This window comes from Martes martes (assembly GCF_963455335.1).
Source record: "Martes martes genome assembly, chromosome: 1".
NCBI classification, from domain to species: Eukaryota; Metazoa; Chordata; class Mammalia; order Carnivora; family Mustelidae; genus Martes; species Martes martes.
Window position 1 is genome coordinate 146,312,412 of NC_137888.1, and position 20,103 is coordinate 146,332,514.

The following is a 20,103-nucleotide window of genomic DNA, read 5'->3' on the forward strand; positions in this document are numbered from 1 at the left end:
ACATAAATGTGCTTGGAGAAAGGAGAAGAGAAGCTGTGTGTGTGTGTGCGCGCGCGTGCGTGTGTGTGTGTGTATGTGTTGGGAGTGTTGAAGAAAGAAATCAATGAATGATACCTAACACTGAATCCATCAGGAAGTAGGAGTGAAGGCATGATTTCATAGGCATGAAAGTCAACACCAAAAATACCAACTGAATTGGAACTAGTTACCTACTTAGAGTGGGAAAAGAGGGTATACAGGCCACGGCAACTTCTATTTAAGAGAAAAAAAGGCCTTCCAGAAATATTTGGCTTTTTCAACTATGTCTAAGAAAAACCTTAATTGTAAAAAAATCAGTATTTTCCCAGGGATTCTACACAACACAGTGCTGTGTGGCATTGGGCCACACATGGCTCACAGCATGTACTGGTCTTACCCTTCGCCCAGGAGCCGCTGTTGCTGTGGAAGGGGGGCATTACCTAGGAAAGAATCTGTTATGGAACCTGCCCAGCGACTTGGCCTTGCCAGGCTGGGAGCTTCCTATAGGAGGCAGTATACTCCAGACCTGTGTCCAGAGCGCAGGCATGTGCCAAGGTTTCTCTTAGAATGCCTGGGAGCCAGAACCAGGATTCGGGGTGGGGGAGGGGCTCTTTGTGGCCACCCCATTACTTTGGTCCACCTTTTTCTGATCGTGAGCACTACCTGCCCGACGTAGAAGACATGCTCGCCTTCCCTGGGACTCAGGTGTAAATACAGGGCCCGTGCTCCAGGACATGAGGTGTTAACAAGCTGTTTGGTCCCAGAGAGCAAAACCGGGGGAGAACGAGTATTCCAGGGACACCAACCATGGTGCCCACCACCACCCTGTGGCCTTTTCCTCCCAGCCCAGTGAGACTCGTGCCTGAGCATCACTGGAGTAGGAAGTTGGGAACGTTATTAGAATGATTGGGGTGGGGTGGTGTGGGACTGAAGGAAGAGACTGTGCAGAGAAGCGTCACGCAAGCAGGTGGGTGGCAAGACGGGTGGAGAGCAGAAACACAGAAGCAGAATCCCGAGACTGGCGGGAGCAGCCAGGCCCTCAGATTCACCCGCAAGCCTTGTTTTCAGGGTGACTGAAACTGAGTGAGCCTGTTCCTTTGGGCCAAAGAAGTATGGCTGTGTGGAAAGGCTCCCAAATTCTGGGACCTGCTGTTTGGACCCCTATCCTCAGAGGGGTGGTGCACAAGAACGGGAAACCCGTCCTGGGACAGGACCAGCTCCCCCACACCCATCTCCAGCCTCACGGGATGGGGGGCACCTGCACCTTGTCTCTGGCTCAGGAATCTACCCAGCCCCTCCTGGTCCCCACGTGCATCTTGTGCCAAGGGTCACAAAGCCAGGGGTCTTGTTCAGCATACAGTCCTGGGGGCCTAGAGTTCCACCTGGCACGGAGCCAGGATCCATGGATCACCTGCATAAGGAATTAACTCTTAGAGGTCCCCACAGAGGACCGTCTGCTCCCTCCTTGGAGGCCACTAGCTGCCTTCCATCTGAGCTTTTGTCTCCCTGGTGCTCACGTCAGCATCTCTGATAGCAGGGGGCTTCAAACCGCCCTTGCCGGCCAACTGCTGAGCTCAGGAGCAGGAGTGGCTTGGGCTGTCCTGGACCTCCCTTGTGGGCTCTGGCCTCCTGCAGGGGCCACCTTCAGGGATCTCAGCGTCAACAACCCCAGAATCTCTCTCCTCCTAGAATCCCCTTCTGCATCCAGCTCAGGACCAAACATCAGCTTGGGGGCACATCTCTGTTCTTGCCTCAGCTCCTGACTCTCGGTGTTCCTAAAGCCCAGGCCCATGGCAAATCTGCAGGTGCTCTAGGTCTTTCCAGCCAGAGGAGAGGGTAGGCAATATGTAAAGAAGAGGCTGGGCCAAGGGACAGTTGTACTGACTTTATTCCCCTTCACTCTCGCCCTCACCCTCCTGCTATCCCCCCACGACCTTGGGGCCCAGACATCAAGCATCCACACACCTGGCACAGCCATTCTGCCACCAAAGACCCCCCGCCTCGAGGGGCACTGTGGCCGTACATGCCAAGGTTAGAGACTGCGCTCTAGCCCCAGTTTGAGGCCCCGCCTCATCTCTCTGCTCACCCCCAGCTGGCCCAAGACCAGGGAGCACATGGGGAGCTGAGGAGGGAGCAGGCCCAAGTTTCCGACCCGAGTTCTGGCCAAATGGGCTGAAAAGTCCATCTGGACTGAGGGGTTCCCCACCCCCAGCACATCTCCAGCGGGAGGTGATGGTCCCGACTCTGCTTCCCTGCCACCAGCCCCGGGAAGTGGGTATGCAGCCCCGGTCCCCTTAATCCCACATCTAAGTGCTCGTTTATTTGTTTTAAAAATAAAAAGGAAATGTAAAAGCTGGTAAAATGAGAACCCCTGCCCACACTGGCACTGATGAGGTTCCATTATTGCTTCAGACCCTTGTGATCTGGCTGGAAAGGAGCTCCCACCCACACTGGCCTAAGGGGAAGAGAGCATTTAGCACCAGGGACCAGGGCTCCTGTCACCGCTGGGACAGGGGCCTCCCAGGAGAGGGTTTGGCTGTGCCCACCCACAGCTACAATGACCATTGTGACCAGAGCCCAGCCTGCCGCCTGGACCCCTGCCCTCAGAGGAGAGGTGTATTAGAACAGGAAACCCAAGTCATGGGACAGGGTTTCCACACCAGCTCTCCTCCCCTGCCCCATACCCATCTCCAGCCTCTGCTTATCAAAGTGTGGCCTCACAGGGATCTGGCCTGGCCAGAGTCCCCCAGGCTCCCTCACTAAGGCTGCAGTGGGGCTAGCTGGTGATAAGGCCACCAGTCCCCATGGGAGACCCTGGTGTCAGTGACAGGGGTTGGGGAACCCATAGGGGTGCTGACCTACGGCAAATCGGGGGAGATCAACTTTCTTGGGGAAAATGTGAGCCAGTTCTGAAGAGCTGCCAGGCACTGGGACCAGAGGTTAGAAATAGCAAGGAAAAGGAGGAAACAGAGAGGTGGGGGGGACCCTGAGGACGTCATGGAAGCCCAGAGATCAAGGGGTGCAGAAGAGGGAGCTATAGTACAGCGGGAGTCTAGAACCCCCAGCCTTGGGGTAAGGGAGCTGCAAAACTGGGAGCCAGACAGGGAGGCACGCTTCCTCTTTCAGTGAGGGGCCCATCTCTCTCCGAAGGACAGCAGGGCTGCTCTGAGGGTACGTCTGGAGGCTCTGACTTGGAATACTCCTGCTGTAGCCCCAAATGCAACTAGGCCAGGGCACTGCCCCCCTCTGCATCTGGAGAACAATCTGGGGGTGTGTAGCTTGGATTATAAATCCTCAAATCACTCGGGCTTCTTGGACCTGCCCACATCTGTACAGAATAAAGTGCTTCGTTTATTGATGATTAAAATGTCCCCAGCCCCCACCCAGCGCCATGGGCCTCACAAGGAGGTCAGAGGGGTTCCGACCCCCTCAGCCCTTGGGCTGATGGGGCCCAGTCCCCCACCCCCCACCCCGCCCCCTGCCACTGTCCTCCTTGGGCTTAGGCCTCTTCCCACTCCAGCCATGCTTGGGAAGGTGGTGGTGTGAGGGTAGTCGTAGGGGCTTAAGGTGCAGAGTATAACAAACAAAACTGTATAAACACAAAAGGAAAGAGCTTAACTAGGAAACACGTAGCTTATGGAACCTTCCTCCCCATTTGTGAGGCAGGAATGAAGACGTTAAATGACAACAAAAAGGGGTGTCCTATTAGTGCCGGCCTCATGGGGGCAAGCATTGGGCACAGGCTGGGGCTCCCCCAGAACCCTGACCCCCACCCTGGGGCCTGAATGTGTAGGTGCCTCTCATCACCAGGGCTACAGGCGCCCTGCCCATGGTGCAGAGACCCAGCAAGGACAGGGAGGCCGCACATCGGCCTGGAGTGGGTTGTGGCCAGGCCCAGGAAGAAGACGAGGCCTCTGCCTTCAGAGCAGGGATGGAGACAGACACACACATCTCCTCTGGCGTGGGAGAGACAACCAGGGCAGCTCGTGAGGACCCGGGTGCACTATGAACAGCTGCCCTGCCCCCTGCCCCACTGATAGCACCTTGAAACCTTCAAACATGGCCTCCTTCTCAGGGCCTGCCCTTGGGGTTCACCCAGTCGCAGGGACTCTTGGACTGCAGTCCCCGGCATCTGGCGCTGCGGGAGCCAGCCCGTCTGCCCACCTGGGGCCGAGCCCCCAGCCCCTCATGGCCCAGCAGCTTCTGGGGATATGTCCTCTCCTGAATTCAGGGACCTCAAGGCATCTGGTAGAGCTCAGGGATCCCTGTGCCTAACGGCAGGGTGGTGGGTGAGAAAGCAAACGCCTGGGGTCCAGCCCCTGCCTGCCCCACTGCACACGGTACAAAGTTGGGTCTGCAGCCTTCACAGTTCGCCACTCCCCCCACAACACACTCGTGGGCATCCACACTCAAGCCCTGCCTCAGTGTCCACAGCCCTCAGACGGGATCCACGACTCCTTCCAGGGAGGCTAACACCCCAACTTTTCCCCACAGCCTCCAGGATGAGGGAGCAAGTTAGGGGGCACAGGGGAAGCTGAGATGAGCCACTGAAGCTGACCCAGGCTTGCCTGGCCAACGCCCTCCGGCTCAGGCCTCAGGCGAGTGACCCTCACACCTGCTCCCAGGCCCTCCCTCCCTGCTGTACCTGCCGCCTCCAGCACCCCCCTCACCTGGAGGGTGTGCTGCAAATAGTTTGCTCTTTTCTTTTTCCTTCACTTCCAAGAAAAAAAAAGAAAGAAAGAAAGAAAGAAAAGAAAAGGCAAAGGCTTCAAGGAGTCACTGAAAGGGGGGGCACTTGGGAGTGAGGTTCCCCTCCACCCCCACACAGGGGGCCATCAGCCTGCACACCCCCATGGTCAGGGGCCTCAAGCGGCACAGGTCCAGCCACGTCTGGAGGTGGAGGTGGCCGGTATCACTGTCCGACCCCAGGCAGGAGGGGCGGGCCGGGGTCCCTCCCAGAGGCGGCCCCGGGGCTCCAGACCCCGCGTGTGCGCTCCCGCAGTCAGTTGTTGGCGCTCATCCTCCCGCCGGGAGTGGCAGTGGTAGAGAAGAGTGGAGGTGGGGGCGGCAGGTGGGGCGGGGGAGGCAGGGTCTGGGGCAGCCCCGGGAGCAGGGGCAGCGTGTGCGCGGGAGGCTGGGCCTGGGCCAGGCCAGGGCCGGAAGGGGGGCCGTCGCCGGCCAGGGGGTGACTGACGCGGAAGCATTTCTCCTTGTGCGCCTTGAGCATGTTGGAGAAGCGGAAGCGCTGGCCGCAGACATCGCAGGGGTACGGCTTCTCGCCAGTGTGTGTGCGCCGGTGCCGCTTCATGTTGGGGCGGCTGGTGAAGCTCTTGCCACAGATCTCACAGATGTACGGCTTCTCCCCTGGGCGTTGGCAGGGGCAGAGGAGCGTCACCGAGAAGTCGGCGCACCCTGGCACCCGCAGGGCCTCCCTGCCCGGGGAGAGGCGCGGAGGATGGCGCTGAGGCCCCGAGAGAAGGGTGAACGGAGGCCCGGAGTGGAGAAGGGGCGCGGCTGGGGCCATCGCAGGCAGGCATCCTGGGGCAGAACTGGGGAGCGGGGCGGGGGGAGCCCCCCCCCCGTGCAGCCTTGCACGCCGCCCCCACCCCGCCGTCGCGAGGCGCGCGTACCTGTGTGGGTCTTCATGTGCTCATCGAAGTACTGCTTCATGTTGAAGTCCTTGCCGCACCACTGGCACATGAACTGCTTGTGGCCGATGTGGATGCTCATGTGGGAGCGCAGCTGGTACTTGTACTGGAAGCGCTCGTTGCAGTTCTGCGGGTGGGGGGAGGGTGAGGCCCAGGCGCAAGGTGGGGAGCAGCAAGGTGGGGAGCAGCTGCGGGGACCTCGGGGCCCAGGGCGGACACACACGGGGAAGGCCTCCCGGGGCAGGGGGTGCAGGGGCAGAGAAGGGGTTAAGGGCCGCCAGGGCCCAGGCCCGGAGGGAAGGCAGGAAGTGGGAAAAGGCCACAGAATGGAGGGAGTCGTCCTGCATAAGGCCAAGGACCTCCATCCTTGCTCCTTGTTGGAATACCGTCCGGCTTCCACACCCCCCCCCCCCGCAACCTACACACACACACACACACACACACACACACCCGCAGCCTGCAACTCTTTCGCTGCTCTGCCTGAGATGTGCCTCTCTGGACCTCTCCAGACAGTCTGTCCCCTGCCTAGTGGCAGCCCAAGGGCAGGGCCCACCTTGACTGTGTGCGGGTTGGGTCAGGGAGGGGTGGCTGAGGGTGGGGGTGGGAGGGGGGCAAGTGGGCAGCAGTGGGGTCAGAACGCTGTGGGAGGTGGGCCAGGGGGGGCCACCCCTCTTTCTGAATCCTGGACTCCACTGCCCCCAACTCCCTGGTTATGAAACAGCTGCTGCTCCTGACCCCTGCGGGTTCAGGGTGGCCCCTGGGGCAGGTGGAGAAAGGGACTCACCTCGCACCGGAAGGGTTTCTCCCCAGAGTGCTGCAGCGAGTGCACTTTGAGAGACATGCTTCGTTTGAAGGACTTCCCACAGGTCTCGCAGGTGAAGGGCATGTCCTTGGTGTGGGCTGTGGGGCAGGCCATTATGTCTCAGGGCGACCTCCAAGGCTGCTCCTAGGGGATCCCTGCCTGCCCACCTCCCATACTGGGCCTCCTGGGAGGCCCCTCTGCTTCACGGTCTGCCTCAGAGCCTCGGTCTAGCACCTGGGGCTGACTTTGGGGCAAGGACCCCAAGCAGTACTGGCTTCGGCTCAGACCCTGGTCCTGCCACTGGCTCTCTGCACTGCCTCTGTGCACACCTCAGAGTGTCCTTCTATGGAGAGAGGCCAGGAGTGGTACTGAACCTCAAAGGTGGGCTTTACAGGGGATGACACTGGTCAGTCCAGAGGGAATAGCTGTGTTCTCCCCCAAAACCACGGACAGATGAGGACAAACTCTTCAAGGAAGATCTTCGAGGAAGTGACTGGGGCCAGAGAGTTCCCCTTACAGCTCATTGCTGGGGAAGCTGAGCCCAGGAAGACCACCGGTCCTGGGCTATGCAACATGCTCCTGGCCTGGACCTCCACCCCAGGGTCCCAGCTCCCAGGAGGCTAGAGAAAGGGGTAAGACCTGGCCCGGGGCCACACCTCTCTTGAGCCCCAGACCTGAAGCTGGCAAAGAAAGGAGGGCCACTCGAACACCAGACTGCCAGTCAGGCCCTCCTAGAGGGGAGGGACGGCCATCCCAAGACGGAGGAGGAGCCCAGCACACATTTGTGGGGGCCTCCTCATTCAGAGGAGCCTGAAGGCCTGTAAGGGCCATAAGGTGAGAAAAAAATGAGAGGCACAGTTGTCATCAAACTGAGACAGGGCCTGTGTCAGCCCATATGGCATTCTGTGTAATTTAGGAAAAGGTACTTCTTTCCCTGGTGGCCAAAACCCCATGCTAAGATGCATAGTCTGGTTAGCAGTGTGCCAGCTGGATTCTGGGCGCCCCCTTCCATCTTGTCCAAGAACACTTGCTCAGTGTCCAGCCTGCCCAACCGTACATGGTAGCCCCGACCTCTCAGCCTATCCAGGTCACACCTGCCACTGCAACAAGTCTTCCCAGGCTTCCCAGTTGAGAGGGGCCTCCTCACATCTTCACGCTGCCCTGGGATGAGAAGTCCTTCCCAGCACAACCAGCAGCTGGCCCAGCTCTGACCCCAGATCCCATTCCCTCCCGGGGCCAGACTTACCAACCATGTGCTTGCGCACGTGGGCCATGGTGTAGAACTTCTTCTCGCAGATCTCACATGAGAACTTCTTCTCTGCATAGCCATGCACAATCTTGTTGTGCTCGTGGAGAGACCAGAGCTTTTTAAAAGCTTTGCCACACGTCACACACTGCAAAGGGAGAGAATGTTAGGCCCTGGGTCCTGCGTCAGGGCTGTGTGCCCTGGGACAATCTGCCCCTCTCTGGACCTCAGTTTCTGCACGTGGACTGTGCTGGAGGGAGAGCCCTCGATGTCCAGCAGCCCGCCAAATCTGACATTCTGGGAGTTGGGGATGGTAACTCCCTAAAAAGATGCCCACTTACCCTGGGCTGCGGCCTGGGGCCTTTCCTTACCCTTGAGCTGGACTCGGGTCAGGGACTCCCTATACAGGAAGCCCTGACTCCGTGCTCATTTCAACAAGGCACCTGTCTACGAGGGGAAACACATAACTGTCCGAAGGGCCACGATGTGTGAGGAGGCTGCACACAGTGCATGGAAAAGCCCTTCTCAGATCCCATGTCTGGCCTCTTCCCTGCCGGGACCTATGCCCCGACACCCTGGAGATCCCGAAGGAGAGAGGGGCCAAAGCGCTGGCTGGGGTGGGGAGCTGCAGGAGTCCCGGGTCCCATGAGGAAATGGGATGGCAGTGGGAACCCCAGGGGCCATGCTCCCCTCCTCCTCTTGTCCTCCCCATCCCCACAGGAGACACTTCCAGAGGGTTGGAGCAGGTCAGGACTGGGCCAGAACTGGACTCGGGTCAAGGTGCCCAGGTCAGAAGAGGCACATGCAGCTTTCCCCTCCGAAAGGAAGGTTCGGGTGTGTGCAGTGGAGAGACAAAGGGCAGCCTAGTGGGCAGGCAAGTGGGAACAGGTGCAGGAGGGCGGGGCAGGAGACCAGGTAGCCCTCCAGGTAACACTTTCTCCATAGGGCACTGCAATTAGCAATTAGCTCAGGCAATTAGCACTCGCCTACCTGCTGCCCCCACAACCCCCTCGTGGCCAGAAGGGATTAAAAAGCAGCCTGGCGGGCCCTGTGCTGCCTGCACCCTGGGAGGCAGAGCTGGCGCACACTCAGGCCGATGAGGCCTGGCAGCCAGCCCAGCCCCCCTGCTTGGCCCCGGCAGCCCCTGCTCTTCCCAAATTTCTCATCCAATCCCTCTTCCCAAGCCCAGGCCAGCTGGCATCTCCAAAGAGCTGACAGCAGGGGCTTCCTCCTCTGGGCCTCCCCCTTGCTCTATTCAGCCTCTGTGCAAGTGGAAATGGCGCCCCCTCTGGGCAAACCCTGCCCCTCCTCCTCTGGGCTCCTGTGCAGAGCCCAGCCTGAGAAACTATGCATGGTGGCCCTGATGGCCTTCCAGCAGCCTTAGGATTTACTAAAACACAGGATCACCCCTCCTTAGAGCTGGCTATCCATCAGCCTAAAGTACTCAGACAAATCCCTCCTCTCATCCTCCCCTCTGCCCCTCTGGCCAAGGGTACTGTTTGTTCCTGTCTGATCTGCACATGTCTCCATGTGCCAAAGCCCTGGTCTAGCTGCCTCCTCCAGGAAGCCCTCCTTGGTGTTCTCCCCTGAGTGCCCACCACCCTGGGCCTGGGTTGGCCCCATGGGCCAGGGGTAAGTGTGTCTGGGCACGGCAGGCCGCAGGACCCTGGGGATGCGGCCTGGGGGGCCAGCCTTCAGCCCTCCAGCCCAGCCCTGCCCCACCCGCCCTAGGAGGAACCCCCCAGGCCCACCTGGATGTTGCGTTCACAGTCTGTCTGCCGGTGCAGTAGCAGCTCGCTCTCCAGCAGGAAGCGCTTGCCACACTGGTCGCAGATCTGCATGCGGCTATGGGTCACGTTCATGTGCTTCTCCAGGTACCAGCGGTTGTTGAAGACTCGAGGGCACTTCTGACACGGGTGGTGCTGCTTCTCTTCCAGCTTCACCTTGGCCCCCAGCCCGTCAGTGGCCTGTGGCCCTCGGGCCGCTGCAGAGGCTCCCCCTGGAGCAGGCTTGGGCCTCTTCCCACCCCTCGGCCTGGCCTCCTCGGGCTCAGGGGGACCTCGGCGTCGGGCGTTCTCTCGAGACCGCGTGGCCATGCGGCTGTGGGGAGGGGGCTCTGCCCTGCTGCCCCGCCGCCCTGCGGGCCCCTGCCTGCTCCCCGCCTCCCCCCCTTCTTCCTCCTCTTCCTCCTCCTCTGAGCTCTCTTGATCCTGCTCACTGTGCCCTTCCTCTTCCTCCTCCTCTTCCTCCTCTGGCTCACTGTGCCCTTCCTCCTCCTCTTCTTCCTCCTCTCCCTGACTGCCACCCTCCTCTTCCTCCTCTTCCTCTTCCTCCCCTCCACTGCCACCACCCTCCTCTTCCTCCTCCTCTTCCTCCTCCTCCTCCTCCTCTTCCTCCTCCTCGTCCTCTGAGTGTCTCTGCAGCCCGTCCTCCCGGCCCAGTACCATGGTGGCCGGGCCTGTGGTGGAGCCTGGCTTGCCCTCAGGCCCTGTAGACACGTGCAGAGTCTGGTTGTTGAGGTTCACCTCCACGATGATCTGGGACTGCTCCCGGCGGCTGTAGGTGCCGGAACCCCCAAGCTCTTCCTCCAGCCCCTCCCCCCCCTCCAGCTTGCAGAGGCTGCCCGGGGGCCCACCGGCCTCCTCGGCACCACCCTCCTTCTCCTCCTTGAAGAAGGGCTGAGCCGGCCCGATGGCGGCAGGCACCGGGCCCCCCGCAGTCCCGGCCCCGTCCTCGACACGCACGGAGTAGGGGTCGGGGCCCTCACGGGCATAGATCTTGGGCAGGCCCGGGGCGTCTGCCTCCTGCTTGATGTCGCAGTAGTAGGGGGGTGCGGCCGGGGTGCAGCCCCCGGTGGCCGGTGGGGCCAGGGCCACGGCGCTGGGGCCCGGGGGGCCCAGGGAGCGGGCGTCCAGCAGCTCCTGGCAGGACGCGGCGATGTCGGCCATCTGCAGCAACGAGGCGGCACTGAGCACCTCGTGCACGTTGGCCGCGTTGACCAGCAGCTTGGAGGTGTAGATGAAGTTGAGGATCTGCTGCAGGCCGCCGGGGGCCAGCGCCTCCAGGGACAGCTCCACGCGCTGCAGCTGCTTGTTCTGGGTGAAGAGCGAGTGGAAGAACTGGCTGTAGGCAGCCAGCACGCCCTTGTGTGCCGGGAAGACGCTGCGCTGGGGGACCAGCACCAGGTCCACGTCGCAGAGGTCGGGCTGGAAGAGGCGCTGCTCGTTCAGGCGGCCCATCAAGCAGGCAAAGTGCAGGGCCACGTCCTCCACCAGCGAGAACTCGGCCGCCGGTGAGTCTGTCGTCTTCTCAACCAGCAACTGCGAGGGGCGGAGGGGGGAGCAGAGGGCACATATCAGGTCAAGGCCAGCAACCCAGGCAGTGCCCACCGTGCAGGAGGCAGCCTGCCCAGCACTCCAGTCTCCGTGTTCTAGAAAAGGAGCCGAAGCTCTGGCCAGGACGCGGGGAGCCAGGGCTTGGGCTCAAGCCAGCTGCCCCTCAGAACTCAGATTCCAATCACGACTGGCAGCTCCTGAGTGAGTTGGTTAACTTTTCTGGGCGTCCAGCTCTTCCCTGTGAGACAGGAAGTCCTCCTGGGCAGGGAAAGGAAAGAGAAGGAAAGAGGAAGGAACAGGGACGAGGGTCACTGGCATCCCGGAGTGCGTGGGACTTAGGGACTTTCCATGCTAACACTGGGCCAGTCCGGGCAAACTGGGGCAAGGGGGCCACCCCAGAAGCAAGCATTTCTTCAGCAGTTCCTGAGCTCTGCGGATTCTCTCCCTCACACGCACAAATAAAGCCACGCCTGCCCGACCCCAGGCCCCTCCAGAATGAAAGGCTCACTGGCTCACTGCTTGGCCTCTGGCTGCTACTGTGCCCCAGGGATAGTACCTAGGAACCCCTCACTGCTGGTGGGCCTCAAGGCCTGGGCCTAAGGCTTTCAGGGGTAGAAATTCTTGGGAAGAGATCCAGGCCCAGATTTCTTCCTGCCCTGCTGTAGGAGGCCGGTGGGATCTAGGCAGCCCTTCCTTACTGGGCCAGGCTGCTGCCCAGGGCCTTAGGCCTGGCTGTCGGCATCTCCCCCTCACACAGGGGTTCTGTGGAGGTAGAAGGACACTGCTGTGTTTTCTGTCCACCAGGCTTAGAGACAGGAGGCCCCCAAGGCCTGCCCTAGACCCTCTTCCCTCTAGGCCCCCAGAGCCCAGGTCAGGTGTGGTCCAGGCACAGAGGCTCGGAGATGGCCCCATCTTGGAAGCTGCACTACCTGGGGACTTTGGAGCCCCAGAGAGGCCCTCAAAGTCTGATGGGTCAGATTATCAGGCTCCTGAGCCACAACCAGCCCCTGTGAATTGTCCAGAATAAGGGCTGGATTAATCATTCCTGGGTCCTCCACAGCAGCTTTCCCAAAAGATGGCCAGCACTGAGAAGCAGGCTGCCCACTCCCTTGCCCAGGTCCAGGGCAGAGGTTTTCAGTTACCGTCTATGGATCACTTGCCTGGTTGGACTAAGCCTGCACGTTCCAGTTTCTGGCCATCCTTAGGCCCTGTCGAGCTGGGTCAGAGCCTCCTATATTTAAGGGGTACCTTGCCTCACTGCCACAGAGCCATCAGTTTTTCTCCCCCAAGCACCTCCCTGCAAGCCTGTCCATCCACGGCCCACCCCAACCCTCCATGCTAGTCCTTCCACTGGTGGGGCAGCAGTGGCTGGGCCCAGACTGGGCTGGGAGGGGGGAGGTGATATCTGGGTTCACCTTCTCAGTTGCCTGAATGAGAATCAGCCTGGGGTCTCAGGATGAACCTCAAAGAGCCTCAGGGGCAACCTGCTTCCAGATCTGTCCCTGGCCCCCCACCCCACCACTGCATACCCAGCCACGCCCGGCAGCACCCACCCAATGCTCTCCAATCCCCATCTGGCCACTCTTGACCACGGACACTACCTCCCTTGAGTTCTCCTACGCCTCCTTCCCCTCAGCCAAGAAGCCACCCATCTGCCCCCTCTGTCTCAGGACTGCCGGCCTGCCCAGGCTGGGCCAATCTAACAGGGACATGGTGCCAAGTCCCTCCCACCTCCCTCCTCTGACTCATTCTGATTCATCTTCTGGGACCAAACTCTATTGCACAGATGGGGAAACCGAGGCTCAGAATGGGAGGGTCTCACAGTGGACAGTGGCAGAGCCCCTAGACTCCCAGCTCTGCTTAAGGCCAGCCCTTCCCTGCTGGGCAGGACTGGACACCCCTCCCCATGGATGGATTTCTTGGCTTTTGATGCCTGAAAAAGAAGGAAGAGGCATCTGGGGAACCTCTGACTCAGAGGACCAGCTGTGCTTGCCGGGACCCCACCATTACCCCCGCCACCTGCAGGTCCATGAGAAGGCAGCGTGCAACCTGGGCTGTGACGGGGCCCCTAAGGGCCACTGGGGGCCAGATAGGGGCAGAAGTGGCTTGGATAAAGGCCTGTTCAAGCCAGGTCTGTTGAGGGGAGCACATCCTAGGCCACAGAGCCCCCAGTCCTCTCTGCTCTCCCATCAAAGAATGCCCCCCAGTGCCTACCTGGCACTGGAAAAAAAAAAAAAAAGGCAGTGCCTGACATTTCTGTGCGCAGATCTGGTGCCAGGGCCCCCCAATCTCAGTAGGGAAGGAGGGGTTAGCCCAGAGAATACTGGGTGCCCCAAAGACTGTGTTCCCATGCCAGAAAGCCCCAAGCCAGTGCCACTCTGCACCCTGGAGGGGCCCAAGAGTCTCCACCAGGTTTCACCCTGACTGGACTTCCTTGACGGCACACCCATGCTGCTGGAAGTCCATAACCCGTCAACTACCTCAGCAGGGCTCACCGTCCCCCCGCAACCCCGCCTGGCACCTCCCATACAAGGCCCACCAGCTGCACTGCCCCCCTGCCAGTTCCCTGAAACTGCACACATGCCTCCCTATCGTGGGGGCCAGCTGCAGCCATACACCCCACCCTCAAGTACAGCCCAGGAGGACCTGAGATGCTAGACCAGGGGAGTGGTTTGGGCTCCCACTGCCAGGGGGTTTCAAGCCCTCAAACTCTATTTGCAAGCCCATTGGGGGCGGGGGTGGGGTGGGGAGAGGCCAGGTGCCAGGGACTCCTGCCTTGACGGCTCCCCAGGGCCAGAGCCTTCTGCTTCGAAGGGGTACCCTGTCTCTGCGCCACGAAGCCCCACAGGCTCCCTAGCCTGCCCCAGTGCCTCCCTGGAGGCACTGGGATGAAACCTGGGCACCCATCTGCACCACCTCCCAAACGCCCACGCCAATCCTTACTGGCCTGCAGCCCGATGTGGGGAGGGGGGCACCCACACTGAGCAAGGGGGCATAGGTTCATGACTCCCAGGCGCCTCCTTTTGGAGAGGGGGTGTCTGTGCCAGCCTCTTCTGCACTCATGGCCCCACTCCTTTCCCAGGACACAGGCCCAGAGAGGGCAGAGGACTGGCCCAAGGTCACACAGTAGTTTGGACAGGAGCTGAGGACGTCCCGCCCCAACACACCCCGCTTGGCCCAGTCGCCCCAAATCCCCAAGCAGGGCGGCTCCAGCGCCCACGTGGCCCAAGGCCCAGGCGGGAATCCGACCTCCCCCCTCCCCCCCCATCACCCAGTCCGAGGGCGGCGCCGTCCCAGGCTCAGAGAAGCGCCCCCCTCCGCGGGTGCCGAGTAAGACCTCAGCCTCTCGCGCCCGGGCCCCCACCCCAGGAATTTAACCCCCTCCCCGCCGAGGGCCGCGCCACAGAGACGCATTCCTGGCCCGCGGGGACCCGAGAGCAGGGGCCGGGGAGACGCGGCGAGGGAGATCCCTCCAACTCCTCCGCCCGGAGCCGGCGGGCCGTGCGCTCGGGAGGGCAGAGCGGGCAGGTGGGCGGATAAGCGGGGGGACAGGCAGGGCCTTGCGTACCATGGTGCCGTGGCGCTGGGGGCTCACAGGGCCCCGCGGGATCGCGCTGCCCCCGGCGGCCGGGCCGGGGCCGCTCCATGAAGCGCCGCGCTGGGGGCCGCCCCCGCGCAGGGCCCCGCGACCATGGCCCCCGGGGGCGCGGCCGGGCGGGCGGAGGCGCAGGGCCGCGGCGAGTCCAGCCGCCGAGCAGCTGCGGCCCCAGAGCCTCGGGCGCGGCGGGCGGGGGGCGCGGGGCGCCGATTGGAGCCCGCGCGTCAGCTGGGGCCGCCGTCTGGACGCTTAAAGGGCCAGGCCGCCCTGCGTGCCGGCGGGGGGCGCGGACACGCGTGGTTTGCGCGGTTCCACCGCAGCCTGCTCTGCCTCGGGCCGCCGAGGCCCCCAGCCAGGTCTCACTGCTCCCATCCCAGCCGATGGGCCCCGGCCTCACTCTCCTGCGCCGAGCCCCCTTTCTGCCGGGAAGTTCGTCCCAGAGTCTAATCTCGGTGCCTTCCAGCTGCGCCACAGAGGCGGGGTCGGAGTAGGAGGCGGCCCTGAAATCGGGAAGCTGGGCGCGCCCACTCCCCAACCAGCTGCCGAAAGCCTTCCACCTGCTCCCCTGAGCGACCCCAAGCTGAGAGACCGAACCCCCGTACCCTAGCCTCGCTCACCACCCCCACCCTCTGGCCTGGGCCGCTTTGACCTGAGGGTGAGTCTGGGATCTCCGGCTAGCCCGGCCCCCCCACCCCTAGCCCAGGACAGCCCAGGGCTAATTTTGCTCTGTGCTGGTTGACCCATACCTACCTGGTGGCCTCCTCTGACTGCTTGCACCCGCGCTAGGGCGGGAGATACAAGAACTCAGACTACCGCAGCAGCAAGCAAGCCTTGAAGGTGGCGGGCCCAGGCAAGATGAGCGGAGTGAGGGCCAGAGGCCGGGGGCTCCACTGCACCCCTCCCCCGTGTGACCCGACCACTGCTGAGTAGCCTCCCCGCTCAGCCTCTGCTGGGGAGATGCAGCCAGGCCGGCGGATTGCTGCTCTGGCATGGACGCCAGTGGGGGCAGGGGGCGAGCCGTGCTGGCAGGAGGCTGCAAAGGAACGCTGCCAACCTGAGCAGGCGGCGGGGTGGGAACCACAGGGCGCTGGCCTGGCAGGGCCCAGGTGGTAGCTGAGCCACCAGGGTGAAGAGGGAGCCTCTGTGGCCCTCTCATGTGGCCCATGTTATCATTCCAATGCCCTCCTGTGCCCCCTACCCCACCCCAAGCTGGCTGCTGCCCCATCTCTGGTCACTCTGGTAGTGCCCTTACCCCCACGGTCCCCGCACCCCTCCGGGCACATGAGCCCATGTGCTTACACAGCAGCCCCTGCCTGGCTGCAGCAGGCGCCCCTGGGGATGCCATCTTCCTCCTGAGTGGGCAGGGACTCTGGGGCCTGCTCAGAGTCACTTGGTTCTGGTGCCAGGGGAGGAAATGGAGCAGAGGTGAAGATCCCAGGCAGGCGCCATCAGAAAGTCTGATGGTCTGCCCTGTAACATGGCAAGGGCCTCCTGACCCCAGGGCCAGGGAGAAGACATCTCAGGGGCACGGATGGGGGTGACCAAAAGAGTGCCAAGATGAAGGGGAAGAACACACAGAGCTAAATGGAGTGTTGGGAGAGCCCCTGGGGGATAAGGGTGTGGGAGGAGAGTGGGGGCACGGCTGGGGACATGCCCTCAGAAGCAGCCACTGCAGACATCCCTCACTTCTGTGGCCATGGTAAGTGCACAGACAGCCGGTCCCGCTCCCAGAGGCCTCAGGCTGAACCCAGGCCAGAGTGGCCTGCATGCCTGACCAAACTTGTCACCCCCAGTGCTGCTTTCTGCCTCGTCCTCTGTTCTAGCCGCAGTGAGCTGGGAGGTGACAGGGGAAGGATTGTGTACCCATTACTTGTACACAGTGAGGCCCAGAGCAGGACAAATCACGCAGCTGGGCACCAGTGTCAGGAGCTGGGGAAAGGAGAGTTTGGGAGAGAGTGGCCTCCCCCCGAGGGCTAGGAGGAGCCTGGCTGTGTGGACTGCTCCGGACACTCCTGGGCCCACTTCCAGCCAAGGCTTGGCAAGGGGGCGTGGCCAGCGCTACGTCACCAAGGTAGGGCTGCTGGCCTCTTTGGGATTGGCCTTGCTGCAGCAGTCAAGCCAAGGAGGGGCTGGAGGTTGGGGTGAGAAGAGCGGGAACAGGGGTCTATCTCCCTGAAGACCACAGCTGTTCCCCTCTTGCTTCTCTGGTCTCTAGCTCATCTACTAGGGGAGCCCAAGGGCAGAGGAAGCTCTGGGAGAGGCTGCTAGCACTTGGGGCCCATGAACCAGGCAGGAAGGGGCTGTTTGAAAAGCCCAGTATGGTGGGCTCAAATGGGGCCACTCAGAGTTGAGGACTGACAGTTAACATTAACTAGAGCAGAGGGAGAAAAGGGGTACTCCAGGCAGAGAACAGCACCTGCAAAGGCCAGGAGAGCGGAGACAGGATACCATCTGCAGGCAACTAGAGGCGATTTGATATGGTAGAGTCAAGGTTCTTGTCGGATGGGAGTGGCTGGCTGGATAGGGATGGCAAAATTGCTCTTGGCTTTGGAGAGGGCCTTGCCCTGGGCGCTTCACTTCAATGTTGGTCAAGGCAGGCTTTCTGGACTGGGTTATTGGGAAGGAGGATCCCAAGTCGGAATCCCAGGCCCCAAGGGTAATCCAGTTTGTGGAGACAGGTGCGGAGCTGGGTGATCCTTTGGACACTTGGGGCTGGGTGCTGGCAAGGTCAGCAAAGTCATGCCCCTGCCTTGAGAGGTCAGCTCATGGGTGTCCTCATAACTTCCTGAAGCATCTGGTTTCTGTCCCGTGTCGAGGAGAAACAGATCCAAACTGTGCTAGGGCAGTTCCCAGGCTTGCCTGGGGACACCGGATTCTCCCCTACTGAGCCTAAAAAGAATAAACAGCCCAGGGTGGGATGGGTGTGTGTGGGGGGGTGTACACATGCATGTGTGCACAGGACTCAGCCTCAGGCAGGCAGGAGGCTTGATAGCTGCTGTAGCTGCGATAGGACAGCAGAGTGGATAGTGTCCGGCAACAGAAGGGGACAACACAGCATGAAGTCAGTGGGATGGTAGGGTTCGAGCTACCCACTAGGGGCTGACTCAGGTCCCTTCAGGGTTGGAGAGCATGGAGCTCTGGGTGTGGAGCTGGGGTTGCTGCTCCTGTGTTCTGCCACCACTGAGCACCACACTAATAGGCTACAGCTGCTGGGGGGTGGGGGCCTAATTCAAACCAGCAGGTTGCCCAGTTCCCTCCTGCTGTGTAAACATCATGGCCTTGGCATTCACATTCGAGGCCTCCCCAGAAGCCTCTAGGATACTCTCCCACCCTTTTGGTTCAAGGGACCCTGGGCTCCTCAGTAGTGATTGAGCCTGGCCCTCCACATGAAACCTGTGGGCTCCTACCCTCCTCCTGGAGGCAATCCCAGGGGCCAGCATCCCTGGACCTTTGATGTATCCTTGGTTCTGAACATTTAATTCTCACTATTTCTAAGAGGGAGGCTTGGTATCCCAGATTTTCAGATGAGGAGCTGAATTATAAAGGTCAAGCAAGTTATCTAGTTACTCAATTAGGAACTGACAGAGTAGAACTTGAACCCAGGCAGTGTGGGCCTGGCTCAAATCCCTTAAGGACTGTACCATAGAATAGTTGCCAGAGAGGTCTTAATTCAAAATAAAATCAGATTAGGCCAGAGGCACTGAGATTAGTGGGGTCCTTCTCAGCCCCCTTCTCTGGGAACCTGGCCTGCTGGTAGAGATGCTGGTTGCAGGAGGACCTGGGTAACCCCCTGTAGGCCAACTCCTCACCAGACAAGCCTGGGAAGGGACAGGCACCACCGATTTCCATGTCCAGCTGTGCCAGTTGTGCACACCCTCTTTCAGGGCTTGTGGGCTTGTGAGCCAAGCAATGGGCAGTCCAAGTCCTCTTAGTACACAGAGCAGTTAAGAGGCTCAGGGTCAGGACTCCAGAGGCGGAATGTAGGTGTCTCTGCTGCAGCCCGGGTCACTCCTTTTTCACTTATTTCCTTGGGGCTCTAGGCCAGCTGAGGAGACCCAACAGTGCTCAGGCTAGCCTGTGGAGCTATGAAATGGTGGGCCCAGGGTCCCCAGGCAGAAGTACTTGGCCTCAAGACTGGCACAGCCCATGGTGGCCTGGTGATTTATAGGGGGAGGGGAAAAGGGCAAGGAAGCACTGCCTCTACCAAAACCTCTAAACAGACCAGTAGAGCCTCCTGCCCCTTTGTGTCCTGGCAGTGCGCCCTCCCCTCCCCACCCCCTACCCCCCACCCAAGGACTTCTTCCGGCCCAGGATTCCTCTCAGCTTGAGTTCCAACTCATTCTATCACAAGTCTCTCCTGGGACTTCTTTCTAGAAACCGGCCCTCTTGAGTCCAGGTTCTTCCAGCGAGTGAGGTAGGCGTGCGTGCGTGCGTGCGTGGCTTCCAAGCCTCACCTGGCCAGCTAATTTGCATCACTAGCTCATCAAGTTTCTCTGCACTAACTACAGCTTCCCCTCCCTCCCCAAGTGATGCCAAGCCGGTGTTCACGGTCACTTGTGATAGGGGCATATTTCTTGATTTCTCTTACCTCTTATTTAATGCCCAGCTAATTCAGAACAGCCAAGACCAAAGTCCTTGACACATTTCCCTCCAGCACTGCCCAGCTGATCAAAGCGGTCATTATCAAAATGATAACGTGAACAGAATCAGAATGTGAACAGAATGCCGGAGCTCACTAAAAAGGAACCTCACTTGGGGACTCCCCTACAGCAAAAAGACTGAAATTTTCTTTAAATTTTAGCGCATCTAGATTTGACTATTGTCAGGGATTCTGACTTGGGCGTCTACCGTTAATTCTGAAAATTGAAATCTCTGCAAGTCTGTGACAAGTTATGTTGTATTCACTAAGAAAATACATATTCCTCTGAGTTCTGAGGAGAAAAAAGTTAATTGTACTTGCCCTGCAAATTCTCATGTGGACACTAAAAATATCACCATGAATGCTTTCTCAAGGAGCGAGTGCCGTGTGCCCAGCGAACCGCTGTCACGGCGGGAAGGCGGAAGCTGTCCGGGGTGCGGACAGCTAAGTGTGCTATCCTGAGGCAGCAGCTCCCAGATGAGATGGGACCCGTCCCTCCTCAGCAAAGGCATCTGTAGGCAGATCACCTTAGCTGAATGACCACAAAGCCTGGGGGAAATGTGGAGTTTGCAGGGGAAGGGAGACCAAGCACCACCAACGCTTCTCTGGGTACTGAACATCCCCATCTCTGCCTGAGGTTCTCTCCAGCTCCACCTCACGCCCCACCACGAACACTCAGCCACAGGATAGAAATGAGCTGCAGAGATGAAGTCTCTCTACTGCCTGGGTCAGCAAAGAGACCCCACGGTTCCTTTTCCGCTTCAGAGAGATCTGAAGTCTGGATGAGTAAAAGAAAGATGAAACAGGCACAGATTTA

At 60.4% G+C, this 20,103-nt stretch overlaps 1 protein-coding gene across 1 annotated transcript; it reads right to left on the reverse strand.

Annotated features, from left to right (window-relative positions):
* Window positions 1-1,888: 1,888 nt before the first annotated feature.
* On the reverse strand, window positions 1,889-10,953 carry ZBTB47 (zinc finger and BTB domain containing 47; the record flags this gene model as incomplete). Its single annotated transcript, XM_080823211.1, has 5 exons — window positions 1,889-5,382; window positions 5,649-5,793; window positions 6,451-6,566; window positions 7,715-7,862; window positions 9,466-10,953. The coding sequence occupies 5 exons, from the start codon at window positions 10,951-10,953 to the stop codon at window positions 5,021-5,023; spliced, it is 2,259 nt and encodes a 752-aa protein (XP_080679337.1). The 3' UTR covers window positions 1,889-5,020.
* Between the last annotated feature and the right edge of the window lie 9,150 nt (window positions 10,954-20,103).